This window comes from Sylvia atricapilla, chromosome 16 (assembly GCF_009819655.1).
Source record: "Sylvia atricapilla isolate bSylAtr1 chromosome 16, bSylAtr1.pri, whole genome shotgun sequence".
Taxonomy (NCBI): domain Eukaryota; kingdom Metazoa; phylum Chordata; class Aves; order Passeriformes; family Sylviidae; genus Sylvia; species Sylvia atricapilla.
This window is the reverse complement of record NC_089155.1, coordinates 9,693,838-9,713,173: the sequence shown is the minus strand read 5'-3', so window position 1 is coordinate 9,713,173 and position 19,336 is coordinate 9,693,838. Positions and strand designations below refer to the sequence as shown.

The following is a 19,336-nucleotide window of genomic DNA, read 5'->3' as shown; positions in this document are numbered from 1 at the left end:
CCCTGGAACTGTCCAAGGCCAGGTTCAACGGGGTTTGGAGCAGCCTGGGATAGTGGAAGGTGTCCCTGCCCATGGCAACAGGAACTGGATGCTCTCTGAGGTCCCTTCCAACCCAAACCATTCTGTGATTCTGTGTCTTGAGAACTGTGGGTAAGCTAACTGTGATGACCTCCTTGCAACAGATTAGGTACTTAGCTTTAAACAGGTCATTATGAGACAAAAAATTGCAGTCCTAGTGCAGAATGGCTTCCTAGGGAGTCACCTGAGGCACAGAAATGGAGGTGATTTTACTTTGCATTTTGCACACCACAGTGACCTCCAAGGTGCTCCAATCTGAGGCTAACCAAAGCAGAACAGCTGGAATTCTACTGCATTTTGAAGTATTGCACATTTCGAGCAGTGAGTTCATTTGAGTGCTGTCTGGGAGGCTCTGCTGCTCCCCTGCTTGGCAGGAATCTCAGGACTAATACCTAAGAGGATTAGGGAGCATCTCTGGATGTTAAGCAAGATCCAGGCTAAGCGGTGTGCACCAGTGAGCTCATGCTCCCCGGGCTGTTTGGGGGAGCTGCTACTTGCTGATCTAGAAAAAACAAGTGTATTTGTGGGGAAATACCCTTCCCTCAGCTGAATCCTTGCTGTGTGTCTCTCGTGCTCCATGTTTGCACCTGCCCATCTTGTGTTGCCCTGTGCTCACTGGAGTGGTGAGTGTTGCAGGAGATGCTGATGAACAGCAAGTTTCTTTTTCTGTGATGATTTTAGCTCTTTTAAAATGCTCCACTGTGCTGTGTGTTGTCTGGTTGGACACGAATGAGTGGGCATCCAGCTCACCAACACAGGGCTGAGCTGGAGGACTTGTCATAGAAAGCTCAAGTTAAAGTCTGTCCTTGGCTGGTAGAGCCAAGTGACCTTGTGGTACATGATTTTCCCCAGAAAGTCTCCTTCGTGCAGAGAAGAGGGGTTGGAAGGCAGCTGTGTCTCAGGGAAAAGTGAAGTTCTAGGTAGTTTCATGGTAACATTCCAACTGGTTTTCCCTTTTTGTTCTACCTTCATATTGATCAAACCATGAGGATAAAAAAGTGTAAGTGCCTGTAAACCATGGTAGATGTCAACGTTATTGAAATACATCTGTTCTGAATACATCCTTGAGTTGTGTAACACAGGATGTTGCATTTTTTTGCCTTTGAGTGCTTCTATCTTTAGAAGCGCCAGAGAATCACATCTCACATTCTTTATTTGGGTTTTGCTCATTTTGTTTAATTTCTTACATCATAAAGGATTTGTCTGAGTCTGCATCTTCTGCTTGGAAACAAAGAAGGGACAGCTGCAGGAGCTAACTGGCAATCCATGGGAAGAGCTCACCAGCAGCTCATGCAGAAAGAGTGTGCTGAATATAGAACATTCTTTAATGGGTTGTAAGAATCCAAACGATGGAAAATAACACCATGCAGGGCTAGGGGTTGGGAGAATGCTGGTGGTGTATCTGGGGACACCCAGCTCCATGGGCAGTGACAGGGATGGAGAGGACAATGCTGCTCCAGCGTGGAAACCTTCCCAGCACTGGCCAAATGTATGGGTAGGAAAAAGACATTAAAGCAAGAATGACATTAGGGAAGGGGAGTTAGGAATTATAGCATAAAAGACCCTTTGTCTGGTTAATCTGTGCTATGGCAAAAAAGCAGTGTCCGGGTTAAATCTGCTCCCTGCCTTGGCACTGCAAGTTTTTAAAGATGGGAGCTGAGGCAGCTGCAGCCAATTGTATTTGCACAGATAAGCTGGAACAAGTAAATAGACTCAGAAAATCTGGTTAGATTTATCTTCAAAGCATTTTCAAGCAGCTAATTGAAAATTATCCAAGCCACCTTCCTGATTTCTTGCATATTATCGCAATAATTTCCCGGTGAATGGAAAGCACTTGGAAAACATACAAAGGGTTTGTGAGTGCTAAGCTCTACTATTTGGAATTTATGTAATTATAAATATGTCCTTGCTCATGTGATAATTCAAAGCCAGTGGCTGCTGCTCTCTTCCATGCTTCAGACTCCAGTAGGGCTAATCATGTAAAAACAGGTCTCTGACATGAGGTGTGGGTTAGGATATTCCTATTGCCACCCATTCCTAGGAACTTCCTCCCTCATCCTCTGTCTGCCCGTGCAGCACTGAGGTGAGCACAGCATTTGGTACATGGTCAGCTGGCTGCTCTCTGGGTGTGTTTCTCATTCCTGGAACTTTTCCATGTGTGCAGGACCATGGTGTTCCCACAGGAATTGCTTTCCAAAGGCTCCAGTCTGGTCCTGGTGCCAACCCCACAACAGCAGCATCCTCTGTGTTGCTGATCCAAAGGGATGCTTTTTAAAAGTGGGCTAAGAATGTAAGGGTTACGCTTGGTGTGAGCTGGGTGAAGTTCCTCAGCTGCCAGGAAAACAGTTCAGTGTTACTCAGAACAACTCACTCATCCCATTCTGGCTTTTATCTCCTTGCACTGAACCAGTGCCCTAAGGACAAGGCCTGTTCACAGGACTGGGAGGTGGATTTATCTCACTTCTGGGAGGCTTCCCCACTCCTAAAGCAGCCAGTGGATTACACTTGATCCATATGGTGTTTATCAGCCATGACAGAAGGAGTGCTGCTAATCCTCTGAAGCCAAACTCTCCGAGGAAAATTCAGTGTGTGTTACCAAGAGAAGTTAAATGGACAAACACGGATGAATTTATCCCTTGCTGCAGTAATATGAGCTTGATACTTGGACGTGGACTTTCCCAGATTCTAAGTACTTGATCAGCAAGTCCAGGCTCACTCACACATCGAGGGAAATAAAAATAGAGGACACCCAGAGGAAAATAAAGGAGACCCATCACAGCCACTGACCAACTCCTAGGACTGCTCCTCTCCTGTTTGCAGTACACTTCCTGATAATTTTTAATCCCTTACCCCTGTTCATTAGGAAATATCTCCATGTATGCAACAGAATTGAAAAAATGCTAAATCTGCTCATAAACTCAGCTGTTCTCAGCTGTGGAAAGCAGAAGTTATGGGTAGATGTTATTTGCCACAATAATACCATATAAAAGTCAAAAACTGTAACGTGGAAGGGAAGATTAACTATTATTGGGCATGTTTCAGCAAATGGGATTATTTTGCATGTCAGTTATGAGTTAATTTGCAACATTAATCTCATCACAGTCCTTGGCAGAAATACAGAATGTTTTTAATTGGTCCTATGACTTTTTAAATGATCACCTGATGAAATGCTTGTAAGTTTTACTATTGATTTAATGCTAAATATATTGAGGGGGGTGAGTCTTTACAGATTTCATCAGGAAATACAAATCATATGCTTTCATTGCCTTGCTACTTCTGCTGTGTTGACTGGATAATGTTGGCACTCTGGAACCAGCTGTACAGTGGGGGAAAAAAAAATAGAAATCTTGCAGCAAAATGGCAAAATGAGGAAATCTATGGCAGAGAGATAATAGCATTGGGACTGATTCAGTGTAAGCAAGAAATCACTCGCTGAGTCATTAAAAACAGAGATGAATGGGAGGCAATAAATGGATGGCTTGGAAGAATGTGAATGATTAGGAAGTGCATGAAGTTGCTTGTGTTTTTTTTCCCCCTGAAGATTATATTTTGTCCTCTAAAGTGGCATATGGCTCCTGTGAAAGCTGATACCCACAGTGAACGTGTCACAGCCAATTTATAAATGCTTCAAGAGCTGCCAAGCAGCTCGGGAGACAGCACAGAGCAGGAGTGGGCACCTTGCCCATGGCACCTGGGCACGAGTCATCAGCCCAGGTCCAGTGGGACGTGAACAGGAGGGGGATGTTGGGGCTGGGAAGGCTTCTGGGTGGGGGGAAACATCTGCTGCCTGGAGGAAAGGCTGGCTGCTTTCTTGGGAGTGTTTCACCCTGTTTGCTGTTAGCTCTCACTAAGAGTGGCAGGAGTTGAAGAGGGGGATGATGTTGTCACCTGGGTCTCGTGGCCCAGACTGCTGCCACCAAGGAAATAAAGCCTTTGATGAAGAGCTGTAATCTCTTTCCTGACTCATGAAATACCAAAATATCAATATAAATTCATGAGGTATCAAAGGAGAGATGCTGGTGTTTAAAGGAGTGTTTCCTCCAGGGTGAAGCTGGGCCAGTTTGGGAGCTCAGGGCTGGTGCTTGCAGATCAGGTAGTAAAAGAGATGTGCTTTTTCTGTCTGCTGAAATCAGCGAGAGCAAAATCAATCCCTAGCCAAGAAACCTTCTTTACATGTGCAGTCAAGTGTAACATCAGACATGAGTCTGATACAAGTTTGATAGGAGGAGGAGGAGGGTGCAGCTGCAGTCCTGGCTGCTGTGCAAGGAGGCGTTTGATTTACATGAGTATGAACCATTCCGCCCCTTAGAGCCTGATTCAGCGCCTAATAATCACTCCTGACTTTAACAGAGTGCTAAGGCAGGCTTATTTATTGCTTCCAATATTGCATCCAAAGATGAGAAACAAATTTAGAGCTGTAAGAGTCATAAGAACACTGGAGAGGCAGAAAAAGTGGAAAAAACAGAGCCTTGCACCAAGGCACCATTTTTTTGTGCCAGCACATTACAGCAGTCTGTCTCTGCAGCAAAATCTCAATCCCTGCAGTCAGTTTTTGCATTTGCACTTTACACATCACAGTTACCTGGCTGTACTCAGCCAGTTAAGGTAGGAGTTACCTAGAGGAGTCCAGCATGGAGTGCAAGGCAGTGCCCTCTTGCCCACTAGGCTCACCTGCCCTGCCCTGTTATCAAATCCCTGCTGGAACCTGGACCTTGAGATAGGAAATAGTCCATAGTCTGCTCCCCAGACAGGGTAATTAAGATAAAATTATTTGCAAATGAAAGTTGAACCTTATTTGTTTAACCTGCTTTAAGGACCAGATGTGTTGTAACACTAACGGACAAGAATGTTTAAGATTTGGTATCACGTTTGGGATGTCCTCTGCCATTCTGGGAGCAGCACCTTGGTGCTGCTCTGAGCATCACTTTCTGCCCAGTCCTCCTGCCCCAGTGCCTGCAAGACCTGCTGGTGCAGAGAAACACATTTACTTAGCAATTGTCAGTCTTTTTTTTACATCAACACACAGATAAGTACTGAAGTCTTCACCAAAGGCTGCCATCTGAACATAGGTCATTTTATCAGGGAAAAAACCGCCCTTTTCCCCTCTGCCATGCTGATGATGAGGCTGCCGTCTCAGGGGAAACATTTTTGTGGGAACCCCTCGAACAGACGTTGGCAAAATTATTGGGAATTACGGGATGCTTTGAGGATGCTCTCTAATAAAACAGTTCTTGCCTAGCATTTGTTGCATATTTAAGGCCAGTATTCAAGGGAGAACCTTATTATTTTCATCATTTATAGTTCAGCCAAGGCATTTAAGGAAAAATACTGTCGGCTGCTGGCACGGTCAGGTGCTGCAATGCACAGGAGCAGGGTGAAAAAAGGCAGTCTGCATCGGTAATCAGGTTAGAGTCAGCTGCCTCTGCCCTCCAGCCTGCTCTGAAATGGCATGTAGTCTAATTAGTTATAGAAAGGATTTTACTGAATAGTTGTAAACAGATCTGAGGGCTTGGAATAAAATCAATCTGACTGTGGAAACTTTTCAGGATAATTATAAACTGTTATTGGCAGAGTGTGAAAGAGAGACCAAAGGACTTCTAGCAGTGGGAAACTTGTAGATGTGTGGGCTGTTTTCTGCAGGGGGAAGAAGGGGGATGGAGGTTGTGGGGATCTCACCAGGTAAGGGGCTTCAGTCAGTGGTGCCTTAGAGATGCTTTTTTTTTTTACGGCTCTTGAATGTTTTGTTCTTTTCTGTAATGCCAGTAGTGCCCTGACACCTGAGGTACCAACACATCCCATGGTGGAAGGCACATGACCACGGGAACTGCACAGTGAAATGATTATACTTTAAAAAAAAAAAGAAAAAAAGAAAAAAAGAAGAATATTTGAGGGGTTTTGAGCATGGTTTTATATAAAGGCATGTAAAAATTCTCTTTGCACAGATCAGAATGGTCTTGGCTCAGACCTTCACCGTCTCCCTGCTGAAGTGAGTGCTGGAAATTGCACCTCCTGCACAGTCTGGTCCTCGCTGCCCCACAGAGCCACCCTGGCCACCAGCCCGCCTCAATCTGCCGCTGGACTCCTCATTCCCGTTCATGGCAATGCCCCAGAACTCCACCAGAGAAAATGGCTTTTGTTTCACTCAGCCCCTCGACTTCTCCTGCCCATCGCCTCGTCCCGGCGAGGCCGCCCGGCCGCCGGCTGCGGTGTGCGGGAGGGATGGCTGCAGCAATGAGCATCATCACACCCCCCTGAGCAACGGCATCACATCCTCGGGGGCTCCCAGCCCCTCTGACTCCTGTGCCCAGCCCCTCTGCACGCCCACCCCGGCCGAGGAGGAGATGCGGCTCCAAGAAGGGATTAAATACGTGTCTGCCGAGGCCGAGGAGCTGGCCTGCGGCTGGGGAGGATTCACCCCCGGCTGCTTGCAGCTCTGCAACACATCCAAGGGGGTCTTGTTCTTCCTCTGCGTGGCCTCCTTCCTACAGGGCATGACGGTGAACGGCTTCATCAACACCGTCATCACCTCCATCGAGCGCCGCTTCGACCTGCGCAGTTACCAGAGCGGGCTGATCGCCAGCTCCTACGACATCGCCGCCTGCGTCTGCCTGACCTTCGTCAGCTACTTCGGGGGGAACGGCCACAAGCCCCGCTGGCTGGGCTGGGGCGTGCTGGTCATGGGCTTGGGCTCGCTGCTCTTCGCCCTGCCCCACTTCACCACGGGGCGCTACGAGGCGCGCTCGGCGGCGCAGGTGGGCGTCTGCGGGGGCAACCAGAGCCTGCCCTGCTCCCAGGCTGCCTCCAGCCTCTCGGGCTACAGGTTTGTCTTCATGCTGGGGCAGTTCCTGCACGGCATGGGAGCCACGCCGCTCTACACGCTCGGCGTCACCTACTTAGATGAAAACGTCAAGACCAACTACTCGCCTGTGTACATTGGTGAGTGGGGCTGAAGGGGCACCTCCAGCCCTTCAAAAGCGAGGTGGTGAGGGAAGAGATGGTGGTCCCTCTGCCTTGGCCAGCACACACTGGGAACACCTCTCCCAACACTGCTCGGCCCTTTGTTCCTGCTGAGGGGCGAGGTGGAGATCAGAGGGATGTGGCAGGTGTTGGCCAAGAGGAAAATTGTGAGCCCAGTTGGGTGTTTTTCCTCTCTCAGCTGGTAGATGAGGGAGGAAAAACACCCAACTGAGACTCCCCTTGTAGATGGGCAGTGCCTCCTGCTCCTGGCATGGGGCCAGCCCATGTGGCATTAGCATCTCTGGCAGACAGCCGTGGGGCCATACCCCCATCCGTGCAAGGGGATTTAGAATCACAGCATGGTTTGGGTGCAAAAGGACCTTTAAAAGTCATCTAGTCCACTGAGAAGTCATCTAGTCCACCTAAAAAAATCATCTAGTCCATCTTCAACTTGATCAGGTAGCTCAGAGACCCATCCAATCTGACCTTGAATGTTTCAAGGGATGGAGCATCCACCACCTGTCTGGGCAGCCTGCCCCAGTGTTTTATCATCATCAGTTATATCTAAGTCTTTAGGTTGCCGTCACTTCAGGCCTCAGCACAGCAGGGATGGTCACTGGGCTGGCTCAGAACTGCTGGTGCAAAGCACAGCCAAGAGAAGAGGCTCAGCTCACCCTACTGTATCACTGGCCACTCAGCAGCTGCCAAACACTTACAGTCCTGTTGGTCAAAGTGCCAAAAGGGTGATCTTTTAGCAATTTCAGAATGTATCAGTCTGCCCACGCTGTATCAGAAGGCTGTGTAGCGTGGGAAGGAGATCACAAGGCCATCATCAGCAAGTTTTTCCATGTGTCCTGCTTTAAACAGCAAACTGAAATAAGTGCCAGTGGTGCTGTGTTTAGTGTAGACATTTTGTGTTGTCAGTAGGGAAGGAATCCTACTTCTCATTGCTGTGGCAGTGAGATCAGCTGCATCCCTGCTAAAGATGGTTTATTTCTGAAGCAATTTTGTCTGCCCAATACTATAAAACTCCCCAGGTTGGATGCAAAAGCTTCCCTGAGAGGAAAACTTGTTGGAAAGATCCAGGTTTGTGTCTTGGTGGTTTAGGGAGAGGGTTGTGAGGCAGCCAGGGGCTGAGCATCCTGCATCCAGGAGGGAATCGGGTTGGGGATCCCTGGCTGACGTGCTGCTGGTTGTCTAAGGCAACTTGTTTTCCCTTTCAGCTGTTTTCTACACTGCTGCAATCCTTGGGCCTGCAGCGGGTTATCTGGTAGGAGGAATGTTTCTAAATATTTATACTGAAATTGGCAGAGAGTAAGTCGTTAAAAAAAAATCTTGTTCCTTTCCCTTTCTGCTCTGTGTTTCCTTTGGGGTAGAAAAAAATAAGAACAATGATCTGGAGCAACGAGCTGGTGGCTGGGTGGAAGTGTGCCTGGGGTGTTGGGTGGTGTGTCTGCAGGTGGGGAGGCTGGAAGGGTGGTTTGCATTAGTGCTGCTGCTGGAGGGAAATTGCTGACAAACCTGTCAGCTTAAATCCTTCCTCACGCTGCACTGCCTGTGCTAATGAAGCTGTGAGCAGCAGGTGAATTTTTTGAATGAGTTCCCTGATGAGGTAGTGCTCCCAGCAGTGCTGCTCACCCTCCCAGTCATCCCACCAGGATGCTTAGTCCCTCCTTGCTTTGTAAGATTTGTAATATTCATAATTTATTCTTGTTTCCTTACAAGCTCTTTGCTAGATCATAGAATCACAGAATGCTTTGGGTTGGAAGGGACCTTAATGATCATCTAGTTCCCACCCCTGCCACAGGCAAGGACACCATTTACTAGACCTGATGAATGGATTAAGAAAGGGAAATGGGTTTCCAGGGGAAGAAATGGGTTATTTCCACCGGTTTTCTTGCAAAGAGTGTTGTTGGGGTGGAACAAGGATCTAGCCACCCTCAAAGCACAGCTGAAAAGGGGTGAGGTGAATGTGCAAACCTGAGATGAAATGAGAAGGAAATGGTGCGATTTCCTGGGCTTGTGAAGTGTCGTGCTCTGGTGAGGGAGGAGGGATTGTGGCCATGGCATCCCCATCAGGTCACCTTGGCTGTCACCCCTGTCCCCTGCCATCCTCAGGGAGAGGCACACGGAGCTGCCCCGCTCCGTCACCAACCAACCACCTCCTGTGTCCCCTGTGTCCCTTGGGCTTCTCTCCCTGCAGGATCGACATCGCCCCCGAGAACACGCTGTGGGTGGGGGCCTGGTGGATCGGCTTCCTGGGGGCTGGAGCCGCCTCCCTCCTCATCTCCATCCCCATCCTGGGCTACCCCCAGCGCCTCCCAGGTACGGGGCTGGGGCTGTGCTGGGCTCCTGCTTGCCTTGGGGCTTCCATCCTCATGCACGTGTGTAGTGGAAGCAAAGGAAGAGCTGCCCGTGTTTGGGTTGTGATTCCTAAATGGATTTCACCCCTCTGGCTTCCCATCTGCCTCTGTTGCTGCTTCTCCCTCGCAGCTGTTGGTGGAGGGAGGAGGATGTCATATTGGGTTTTTTCTCCCCTGCAAATCCATGGCTTCAGGGGCATCCACATCCTCATTCCTCGTTCCCTTTGCCTCTCCTTTTCAGGGTCCCAGCGCTACATCGTTATGAGGGTGTCAGAGGCTCATCAGCTGAAGGACGGGAGCCACAAGAAAGCATCGGATCCAGATTTTGGGAAAACAGTGAAGGATCTGCCTCGGTGAGAAAACCACCCCATGCAGAGGTTAGGGAGCCCTCCACAGAGGGGAGAGAGAGTAATGAGCTCAAATTGAGCTTCTTTTCAGCCCTGCCAGCTCAAATATTCAAGCAGTGACACTTCCTTGCAGAGAAGATGTCAAAGTACCTGGTCCTGTCGGGGTCTGGGAGCTCTTGGCTAGAGGCTGAACTAGAACTGGTGCTGGGGATCCCATGGGGCAGCAGGGGACAAGTGGCCAGTCCCATCTGGGTTTTCAGAAGCTTGTGTCCACCTGCAGTCCTGTGCCACACACATCTGAGTTTTGCTGAGAGTGGCTTGATGCCAAGCTTTAGGAGATGGGAGATGCCCAGGCATTTCCAGCTCTCTCCCTCTCCCCAGCAGCATTATTTCTGCCTGTCTGCTTCTGCCTGGCCTCACCTGGCCCAATTGCGTGTTTCCAGCAGCTCCTCCTCCCCAGCCCCTCGGGGCTTTATTCCTTTCCTCTATTTTTACTTGTGTTAGATCCCTGTTTTGTCATTTTTAATGAGAAACGAGATGAAACAGGCCCTGTGATTCTCACAGCTCCATTCCAAACCCAGGGAACAAGATATACCACACTGTAACTTTCAGTTCCCTTCCTCTTTTTTTCTTGGTTTCTTTTTTTTTTCTTTTGCCTTCACATCTTTCAGCCACCTTTTTATGTTTTATACTTCTTATCTCTCCAGCAAGGGAGTGACACAGCAACTTGCTTAATCCTGAGCTGCTGCTCAGCTCTCTGATGGGAACAAAGCAGGGGCCAAAATAAAATGTGGTCTTTTAACCACAGAATTTTTTTATGGATTTTTGAAATATTTTATTATTTGTTGTTGTTGTTGTTGTGTTGAGCTGCATTTAAATGGGAGGCAGGGGGAGAGGTGCTACTTTTTTTATTGCTTGAGGTTAGCTGGCATGGAGGCTCTGGATGTTGCAGAGATACCTGGATATTGATTCCCTTTGCAGCATGCAGTCAATAAGGGGATCTTCCTTTTTTTTTAGGGAGGAGATTTTGTCCATTTGTGATGGCTGCTCCCTGCAAAGGCAAATCCCAGGCTGCTGCCAACAATCCCTTCTGAGCTTTAGTTGTGGTCTTTGTTGTGCTGGCAGAGGAGGATGGGAGCAGGTGCTCAGAACAGGAATTTTCAGCACCAGTCGAGCTGTGTTGTGTCAACACGACTCACACCCATCTGAAATTCTTGGAGACTTTGTAGGAAGTTTACCAGGGGTTAAGGCAGTTTTATGAAGAATATTACATTGAACAGATTTCAGTGCTGTTATTAAATGGCATTCTTGACTGGGTGCCATTTTCCGAGGTCGTGGCTTGTTCTCCTCGCGGAAATTGAATTCATAACCTGCATTTAAATAACGATAAGGCTGTGGCTAAAACCAACACAAATGGGGCAGCAGAGAGGGATGAAATTCAGGGGTTGATGCTTTTCTTGCTTGTCTGGAACAAAGCTCCCACTGTTTCTGCTGTCTGACAGCAGGAATAGAAACAATCCTCCTCCAGGAGCATCTTTTCACATCTCATTTCTGAATAACAAATACCCAAAGGATGTTACTTGTATCAGACAATTCAGACCAGTGCAGTGTGGTTTGACAGCAGGAACCCAACAGACTTCTGTGGTCCCTGGTTTTGATTAATAAAAGGGAAGTGCCTTCAAGGCTTTCTGCTCTGGAAACTTGCATTAAAGAGGAGATCCCATCTGTGCAGGCAGCTCTTGAGGACACGTGGACCAGGCTGGAGGGTGAGGCCAAAGGACACTCACTGTTCCTTTTGTGTTAGTAAGGGATACTGTGCCACACATTTTCTCACAGTGTGGGCAGTAACAGCCTCAGAAAGATAAGCAGAAATAGTGATGAAAGAAAATCCTGTTCCATGCCATCAGGTCCTTTCTAAGTGAGGTTAATGAATTGCTGCATTCACAGTGCTGCCTGAGAGCAGGAGCTTACAGGAATGCAGCCCATACAGCCTAATCCTCTGCCCTGGAGACACTTCTGTCTTAACTCTTGGGTTGAAAAGGCCTGATAAAACAGCATTTGCCTTTCTCTTTTTCCATATGATTGCTCTCATGGAGTAACCCCTCCTGTCAGAGAAGAGAGGCTCAAAGGGAGGGCACATAGAGCTGTACCAAGAGGAGGTTTTGTCCCTACAAGCTGCAGGGTGGAGTTTGTGAGGATCCCTCCCTGGCCTGGCAAGCTTTGCTCTCCAGCACGAGGAGCTGTGGTCAATGTTTCACTGACCACTCCTGGATTAGGTGCAGGGTGGGACTTGGTTTCATTTCATGGCTTTTCTGCAGCTTCCCCCCATTGCAAAGGGAGGTTGGTTTCTGTTCCTGTGGGGTGCACGTGGTGCCCTCTGTTCCCCTGGTGCTGGTGACAGTGGGTGTTGTTTTGTACTGGAAAAGCCCTCATTCACACACTGTAAAATTGTATAAATATCCATTGATTAATGACTCATTAGCTTGTGTCTGTACTCTGGTGCAGTCTGGGGGGTCCTGGGCATGCCAGTGTTCCTCAGAGGAGCAGGCTCTGATCATGAAGTTGGTCCCAACCTACTCAGAGAACCATTATGTGGGAAAGAGTTCCTGTATGTGCCCATATCAGTAAAGCCTTTTTTAGGTGGTGGGATTCTTTTCTGTGCAGTGTTGGGCCTCCTGAAATCCCTTTGGCTGCTGAGCACTGCCAAGAGTTAGGTGATTTCTGGGTGTGTTTGAAGTCCTACTGATGTAATAAAAAGGTTTGTGTTGTCTTTGGTAAGGTTTTATGTGCCATAGCTCCTCACAACTACATCTTCTGTCTCCACATAGATTAAATTAAGTGAGTAAATCCTTATTCTTAGTGCTGAAAGGAGTTAATTTGCATTTTTTTACTTGCTAATCCAGCCTGTAACTTTGGGCAGAAGGCACAGTCACACTAGTGCCAAGGAGCAACTCCTCTGTAAAAAGATGAAGGCACTGTCCATTTTTTGCCTCAGCCACAAGATCTACAAGAGTTTTCTGACTAAAATTGTAGGCTTTATGCTTCCAAATTAAGCACAGTTGAAAAGATCTGGAGAATAAAACAGTACATTGAACTAATCCCAAGAGCTAGGCAGTGTAAAGCCCCCTGTAATCAAAGTGTAGGAATGTGTGGTATTTCTGTCTTTCAGCTTCTTTGTTCTTTTGATGTAATGAAATTCTCCACTTGGTGTGAGTAAAGCTGACTCTGAGCCTCAGCACGTCTCTCCCTGGCTTGAACCAAGGCAGGTTTTCTCTGATCTCACATGTCCACCAGAGCAGGAGGTGGTGGCTGTGCCTTTCTGCTCACTGAGCATCCCATGGCCTCGCTCTTACAGGATTTGTGCCCATCCCAGAAATAGGGTAACTCATGGCACTGGTCTGAACTTGGCTCGGGGGGAGTCATGGGGCAGAATTTGGAGCTCGTTACACAACATCCCCTGCAAAGCAAAGTCAGTCCTCTTAGTCCAATATCCGAGGTAGTGAGAGATAATTGAGACCATTCTCTGTGCCCAAGGGCCTTTCTGCATCTCAGGGATGGAATTGTTGCTGGATCTGCATATAAATGACACATGGCAATTTTTCAGGCATATCTGCAGCTCTCTCCTAAATCCCAGTGGGTCGAAATAAAATGGAGTTACTCAATCTATACGTTAAGCTTCAAGTAGAACTGGGCTTAGATTGTGGCAGAAAGATTGCTTTCTGTTTTTCAGGTGTCTTGGAGGTGTTTCCCCCATACAGAAAGGCTTGCTTGGTATTTCCCTTGAGTTACAAAACATCCATGGTTATCAGAGGTTGTTATTGTTCTGAGAGTGTGGCTGCACAAGTAACGTGTGTGTGTGAAGATATAGCACAAGTTTGCTCTTGGTTGAGTCAGGAGTCCCAAGATATCTGCCAACAGGCACTAATAAAACCTTGAAGTGATGGAGATTTGGTGAGGAGTAACATCTTCTCAGTATTATCCCATTTAAAAAGAGAAAGCGCTCAGCCTGACCCTAAATTTTGGAAAATTACTGCTGAATTCATCCATGTAGAAGTCGTGAGTGCCCTTAGTGTGAGTTACACCACTCATACACTCTCTGTGTCACTGACTGGAAAAGCTCTTTCAAACCCCAATAAGCTTCCTTTTGGTGTTTTTCCTTTCAGAGGGTTGCAGGATGATGGGGATGCTGCCTCATCTTACCTGTGATCCTTCTGACTTGGAAGACCTGAAATCAAGATGTGCCTAAAATCAGTGATTCAATTCCAATATATTCATCCTTCCCAGGTCAGTGCTGCTACTTCTGAAGAACCCCACCTTCATCTTCCTCTGCTTAGCAGGAGCAACTGAAGCGACCCTCATTGCTGGGATGTCCACATTTGGACCCAAATTCCTGGAGTCTCAGTTTAGTTTAAGTGCCTCTGAAGCTGCCACCTTTTTTGGTAAGGAACCCACGTTTTTGCCATGTTTTCCCAACAAACAGAAGAGCACTTTTAGCTCGCTTAGAATGGAGACAGATGCTTTGCAGTTTAATTATGGACTGGTTATCCTCTTCAGCTGTTGGATAGGATCGTTTCCTATCAGCACACCTACACCTAGTGCATTTCCAGAGCTGCATCTAGTGACATCAGGAGGAAATGTGTCACTTCTGTAGCCATCTGTTACCCTCTAGAGGAAGGCAAAATAATTGTAATTCCTGCTAGTGCATCACCAGGAAACATTGGCTAAATGTTTCCTCTGAGGAGGGATGGCAGAGCTGGGGGAGAATAATTTGTCAGCATCCAGAAACTGGGAGGATCCTCACTTAAGTCCCATAACAAAGACCAAGGAATGATGTCCAACAAGCATCTGCACTCATGATGTGCTCCTCAAAGAGTCAGTTTTAAGATCTCTGGGTAGGAAAAGCTGCATTATAGGCTCATGCCCCATTATCTGAACTGTTAGAGAGGATCACCAACCAGAGGAACATCCACTGAACTCCCACCAAAAAGCCACACAGAAAACAAGCCACAAAACAAACATTTATATGCAAAATACACTGCAATTAATGTATTCAAACCTGAAAACTTGTTGCTGACATTTCTAAACTCACTTGTGGGATTTTTTCCCTCTTCTTTCTCAGGTTATCTGGTCGTGCCAGCCGGAGGGGGAGGCACATTCCTGGGAGGATTCCTCGTGAATAAATTCAAACTGCGCTGCTCAGGAATCATCAAGTTGTGTTTGCTTTGCACTGTGTCCAGTCTGCTGGCCATATTCGTTTTTTTTATCCACTGCCCCAACATGCCCATGGCAGGAGTAACCCAGATGTATGATGGAAGGTAACAACAGCCACCCTGTCTGTCTGTCTGTCTGTCTGTCCTGAGGGGCTCTGGTCAGAACAGAAGGATAACTCAAACCCACAGTGCTGGTGGCAGTCATGTGTGGATGTGTTGGGGGTGCAAGTTGGTGTCTGGTCAATCTTACAGGCAGTTACTGAGGGTGAGACACAGAAAATAGATGTCCTCAGTTTTGCAGTGAGGTGGAGGTTATGGAAGAGACTCCCTAGTTACTCAGGGAGGGAAGATCAGCAGCACCAGCACTGGAGGTGCTCCACTCTTCAGCTGCCTTTGCAGCAGCCCCCATCTCTGCCCAAAAACTGGATAAACTGGAGCAAAAGTGGGAGTCTCCTCTGTGAATGGAAGTGTCACCCTAAGAGCTGGTCACTTAAAGTCCCTTGGTGGCTGTGGGACAGACAGCTGCAGGGCATGGTTAAAATTTGGTGGGATGAAAGCATTCCCAAGCCTGGCTTTATGGTCCTTGGAGATCCATCACAACTCCCACTGTCCCTTCCTCTCCCCATTTCCTCCTGTCAAATGCTGCTCACTGACTGCTCCTGTGTTTCCCTCAGTGCTTTGCCAGGTGGGCAGCTCAACCTGACAGCAGCCTGCAATGCCCAGTGTGGCTGCTTGCAGGAGAACTACAGCCCTGTCTGTGGCACTGATGACATCATGTACTACTCCCCCTGCCACGCTGGCTGCAGAAGGGTGTCTGAAAACCTCAGGAACGGCAAGAAGGTAGGTCAGAAAGCACTGTGGATGAACAGGGTGGTGGCACATCTCTGGAGGGATTTGGCTAGCTCTGCAAAAGGTTTGAGCTTTGCTGCAAATCAGTGTAAAATCAGCCGGGGCAGGGTGGATGCTCTCAGGTACCACATGAGATGAAGGCACAAGGTACTCTGAGGCCACCCTGCTTTGCTTCTCTCCTTGGATCCAATCATCTTTGCCTCATTCTGGGTCAAACTGTGCTGAAATCCATGGAGAATCACTCAGGCAGGCAGGGAGCTTGGTAAAGCACCTGATTTCTGTCCTAGTGCTCATTTTGGGTCTTGAATGAACATGATGCACCTCCTCATCCTTCCAGCAGGTGCTCCTGGAGTCAGGCGAAGGCTTAGGAAGGGTAGAGGTGACACTCAGCTGCCTGGCAGAGTTGATTTCCCTTGCTTAACTGACCTGTTTGGAAACAGAGGTGTATCAAAAATGCAGCTTGATTTCCACTTCATTCTGGGAGTTTAACCAGCTGCTTTCTGCCCTCCCTGAAGCTCTTGTTAAAACTTTGACTGTCACCACGCTCTCATCAGCAGAGCCCCCACCAGCCTTTCTTTCCCAGGTCTACCACGAGTGTAGCTGTGTTGACAAAGCCCTCCTGCCTGGCCCTGGCACAGCAGAGGCAGGGAAATGCACCTCCTCCTGTGCCAAAAAGCCCTTGCTCCTGTGCTTCATGTTCGTGGTCATCCTCTTCACCTTCCTGAGCAGCATTCCTGCCCTGACTGCCACTCTGAGGTAAGCACAGGATGGCCTTGTCCTCTGCCAGCACTGCAAGAAGCCTCACTATCCTCCTCTTTGCTTTATCCTGCTGGATCAGGCATGGCACAAACGGGGTGGGAACCACTGAGTTAGTGGCAGCCTGGAGACAGCAGGACTAATTCCTGTCCCAGTCAAGGTGGGAAGGGAAATTTCAGCATTGGAGGCTTTGCCCTCTGATATGGAATGCACACATTTACAGCAGGGGTGGAGGGACATTGCACTGGGGTGATCCTAAATCTCCTGAGGGGATGGAGGTCCCAGGTGTGCTGGACTCGAGGACCTGGAGTTGTGAAGCAGGGAGGTGCAGCCTGGCAGCATTTTTGAACAATTTTAAACATTTTTCCCCAGGTGTGTCTCTGACAGACAAAGGTCCTTTGCACTCGGCATCCAGTGGATTGTGGTACGAACACTAGGTATGGAGCAGAGGGAATTTGCACACCAGGATGGTCTGGTGGTTCTGGGAGGCGTGTGTCAACTGTCACAGTGTGAATAAAACACACTGGGTTGGAAAAGAAGGGAGCAGGACACACACTGCTGAAAAGGAGGATGTTTCTTTCATTGGATGTCATCCAAAACAACCTAATTCCCTTTGCATGTGATTTGTAAACTGAATGGAGGGTTCTGTAACACGTCACAGGTGACAGAGGTTCAGTGTCCTGCCCATGTGTCCTTATTTTAAGGAAAAGGAGCAGAGGTGGTGAAGTTCCTGTGAGTGTCTTTTGGCTCTTGTGCAACATGTAGATGAGGATGGCCAGAAGACCTGATGGACTCTCAAATCTTGAAATTCAGCACATTTTTAGTACCTGGTGGCTCTGGATGCTGCAGGATGAGTTCTCTTAATCATGATATCAGCAGAGGCTGGTGCTTCTCTGCAAGGACTGGTGTGTAAGTGCTGCCCAGACTGAAGGTGCCGTCTCTCTGCCCACAGGAGGCATCCCTGGCCCCATTGCCTTTGGATCCATGATTGATAAATCCTGCCTGCTCTGGCAGGACCAGTGTGGTGAGCAGGGCTCCTGCTACGTTTACCAGAACTCAGCCATGAGCCGCTACACCCTCGTCGCTGGACTGGTCTACAAGGTGAGGCTGCTGCTAAACTCCACTGCCTGATAAAACAGCCTGAGTCTTTAGGACACAACGTTTTGCTCTGGGAAGGAATTTTACAAAGTTGGGCTGCCCTGATCTGGCCCACCCCCAGGCAAAATTAAATTTTCACACAGGAAATTTCTCAGGGAAGGCAGAAGCCCCGTTTACTTCTCATCAGGTAATGGTGCTCCAGACACCATCATTCTGTTAAATTCCCATTATTTTCCAGGCTTACAGCTTCCTTTGCACCGTGTGAAATACCTCCTTCCAACAGCAACTAAAGTGATTTTTGCTAGAAATGGAGTAAAATATCTAAGTGCAGTGTATTAGTGAGAGTAGGGGATAGCATTGTGGGCAGGCTGTAAATAACCATTCCCCAGTCACTGCTAGAAAATAAGAGATCTTAGAGCTGTGGGTTTTATTTATTAGCAGAAAACCATCATTTTAACTGCTCCCAAACAAGCACTTGCCTGGACAGTAGTGTTTAGCAGCTGCTGTGATAAAGAGGTTTTCAAAAGCCTTCCAGCAAAAGGCTGAAGCAGTGTAGGCTCATGCAGCACTGTACTCCAGGTGTCTGTGTGGGGCTGAACTTTTCCAAATTCCTATATTTATTCCTAACTTTCCCAAATTGCTATAGGGATGGCTAAATTCAGGTTTTTACCCCCTCTGGCTCCATGTGCTGTTCTGCTTCCCAGTCTGGCCGACATCTCCTCTCCAAAGTTTGGTCAGCAGAGATGTGGGGTGGGCACCTGGTTTTGCGGGGAGCAGACAGTAATGGGGTGTCTCCACGGCTGCAGGTTCTTGGGACAACCTTCTTTATAGTGGCCTGTTTACTCTACAAACCCCCAGCCCCGGAGTCAGCCCCAGGCAGCTTGGGTGCATCTGAAAATGGCCCCAGTGACCTCCAGGAGCACAAGCCTTCACTGCCACCTGAAGAGGATTTATAGCACTGTCCACGTGTAAGGGACTTTCTCAGCCTCAGAAGTACCACAAGAAGACATGATGCAGTCTCACAAAGGGGTTTTTAAATCAACAGTAATATTTAAAATTTTTATTCCTTTTTTTTAGTTGGAGATAAATAATTTAATTAACCACTGGTGTGCTTTGCTATTTTCTTAACAGCAGAAGCACATTAAAGTTGTGCGCTGGTGCCATGTGCAGTTATTTAATTTTATTTAAAGAAAGGGCTACTGTAGCTTTATTCTGTGTCTGTGACAAGCCAGGACCATGTTCTCCACTCGTGAAAGTAATCACTGGTAACTCCAATGGAGCATGTGGGGTTTAAACCACCAGAGGATCTGGGTCAACTGTATTGAATATCTCAATTGTAAAGCCAACTGTAGCAAAACTCCTGTTGGGACTTCCCAAGCCTGGGAGGAGCACTGCTGTCCTGCAGTCTGCTCTGCAAAGGGGTCAGCTGGCCCTTGAACTGCTGCATGCAAAGCAGACAGCCCTGGCAGTGTCCTCCTCCTTCCCGTGACACACAGAATCACTCTGCTCAGGAGCAGTTTCTCTCATTATGCAAGTTCCTATTACTGGGAGAGGAGATTTGATTAGCAAATCCATCAGTACACTATGGGCAGCCATTCCCAGAGCTGCTGAGCACTGTACACTCACTGCCTCACTCATTGCAGGGTTTACACTGTGGTGACACTTCATTTATTTTTTT

At 47.9% G+C, this 19,336-nt stretch overlaps 1 protein-coding gene across 1 annotated transcript; it reads left to right on the top strand.

The window, feature by feature from the left end:
* Positions 1 to 5,764: 5,764 nt before the first annotated feature.
* SLCO4A1 (solute carrier organic anion transporter family member 4A1) lies at positions 5,765 to 18,759 on the top strand. The gene is made up of 11 exons (XM_066330877.1): positions 5,765 to 7,014; positions 8,259 to 8,349; positions 9,239 to 9,360; positions 9,640 to 9,751; positions 14,030 to 14,184; positions 14,865 to 15,060; positions 15,630 to 15,795; positions 16,388 to 16,560; positions 16,933 to 16,997; positions 17,513 to 17,661; positions 18,465 to 18,759. The coding sequence occupies exons 1-11, from the start codon at positions 6,174 to 6,176 to the stop codon at positions 18,612 to 18,614; spliced, it is 2,220 nt and encodes a 739-aa protein (XP_066186974.1). The 5' UTR covers positions 5,765 to 6,173; the 3' UTR covers positions 18,615 to 18,759.
* The last annotated feature ends 577 nt before the right edge of the window (positions 18,760 to 19,336 follow it).

Excerpts from the sequence above, each read along its gene's own strand:
- SLCO4A1 (XM_066330877.1), top strand. The coding sequence starts at position 6,174 with ATGGCAATGCCCCAGAACTCCACCAGAGAAAATGGCTTTTGTTTCACT. Across the intron at positions 14,185-14,864 it reads TGAAGCTGCCACCTTTTTTG|GTTATCTGGTCGTGCCAGCC; the intron begins GTAAGGAACCCA and ends CTTCTTTCTCAG. Across the intron at positions 17,662-18,464 it reads TCGCTGGACTGGTCTACAAG|GTTCTTGGGACAACCTTCTT; the intron begins GTGAGGCTGCTG and ends CCACGGCTGCAG.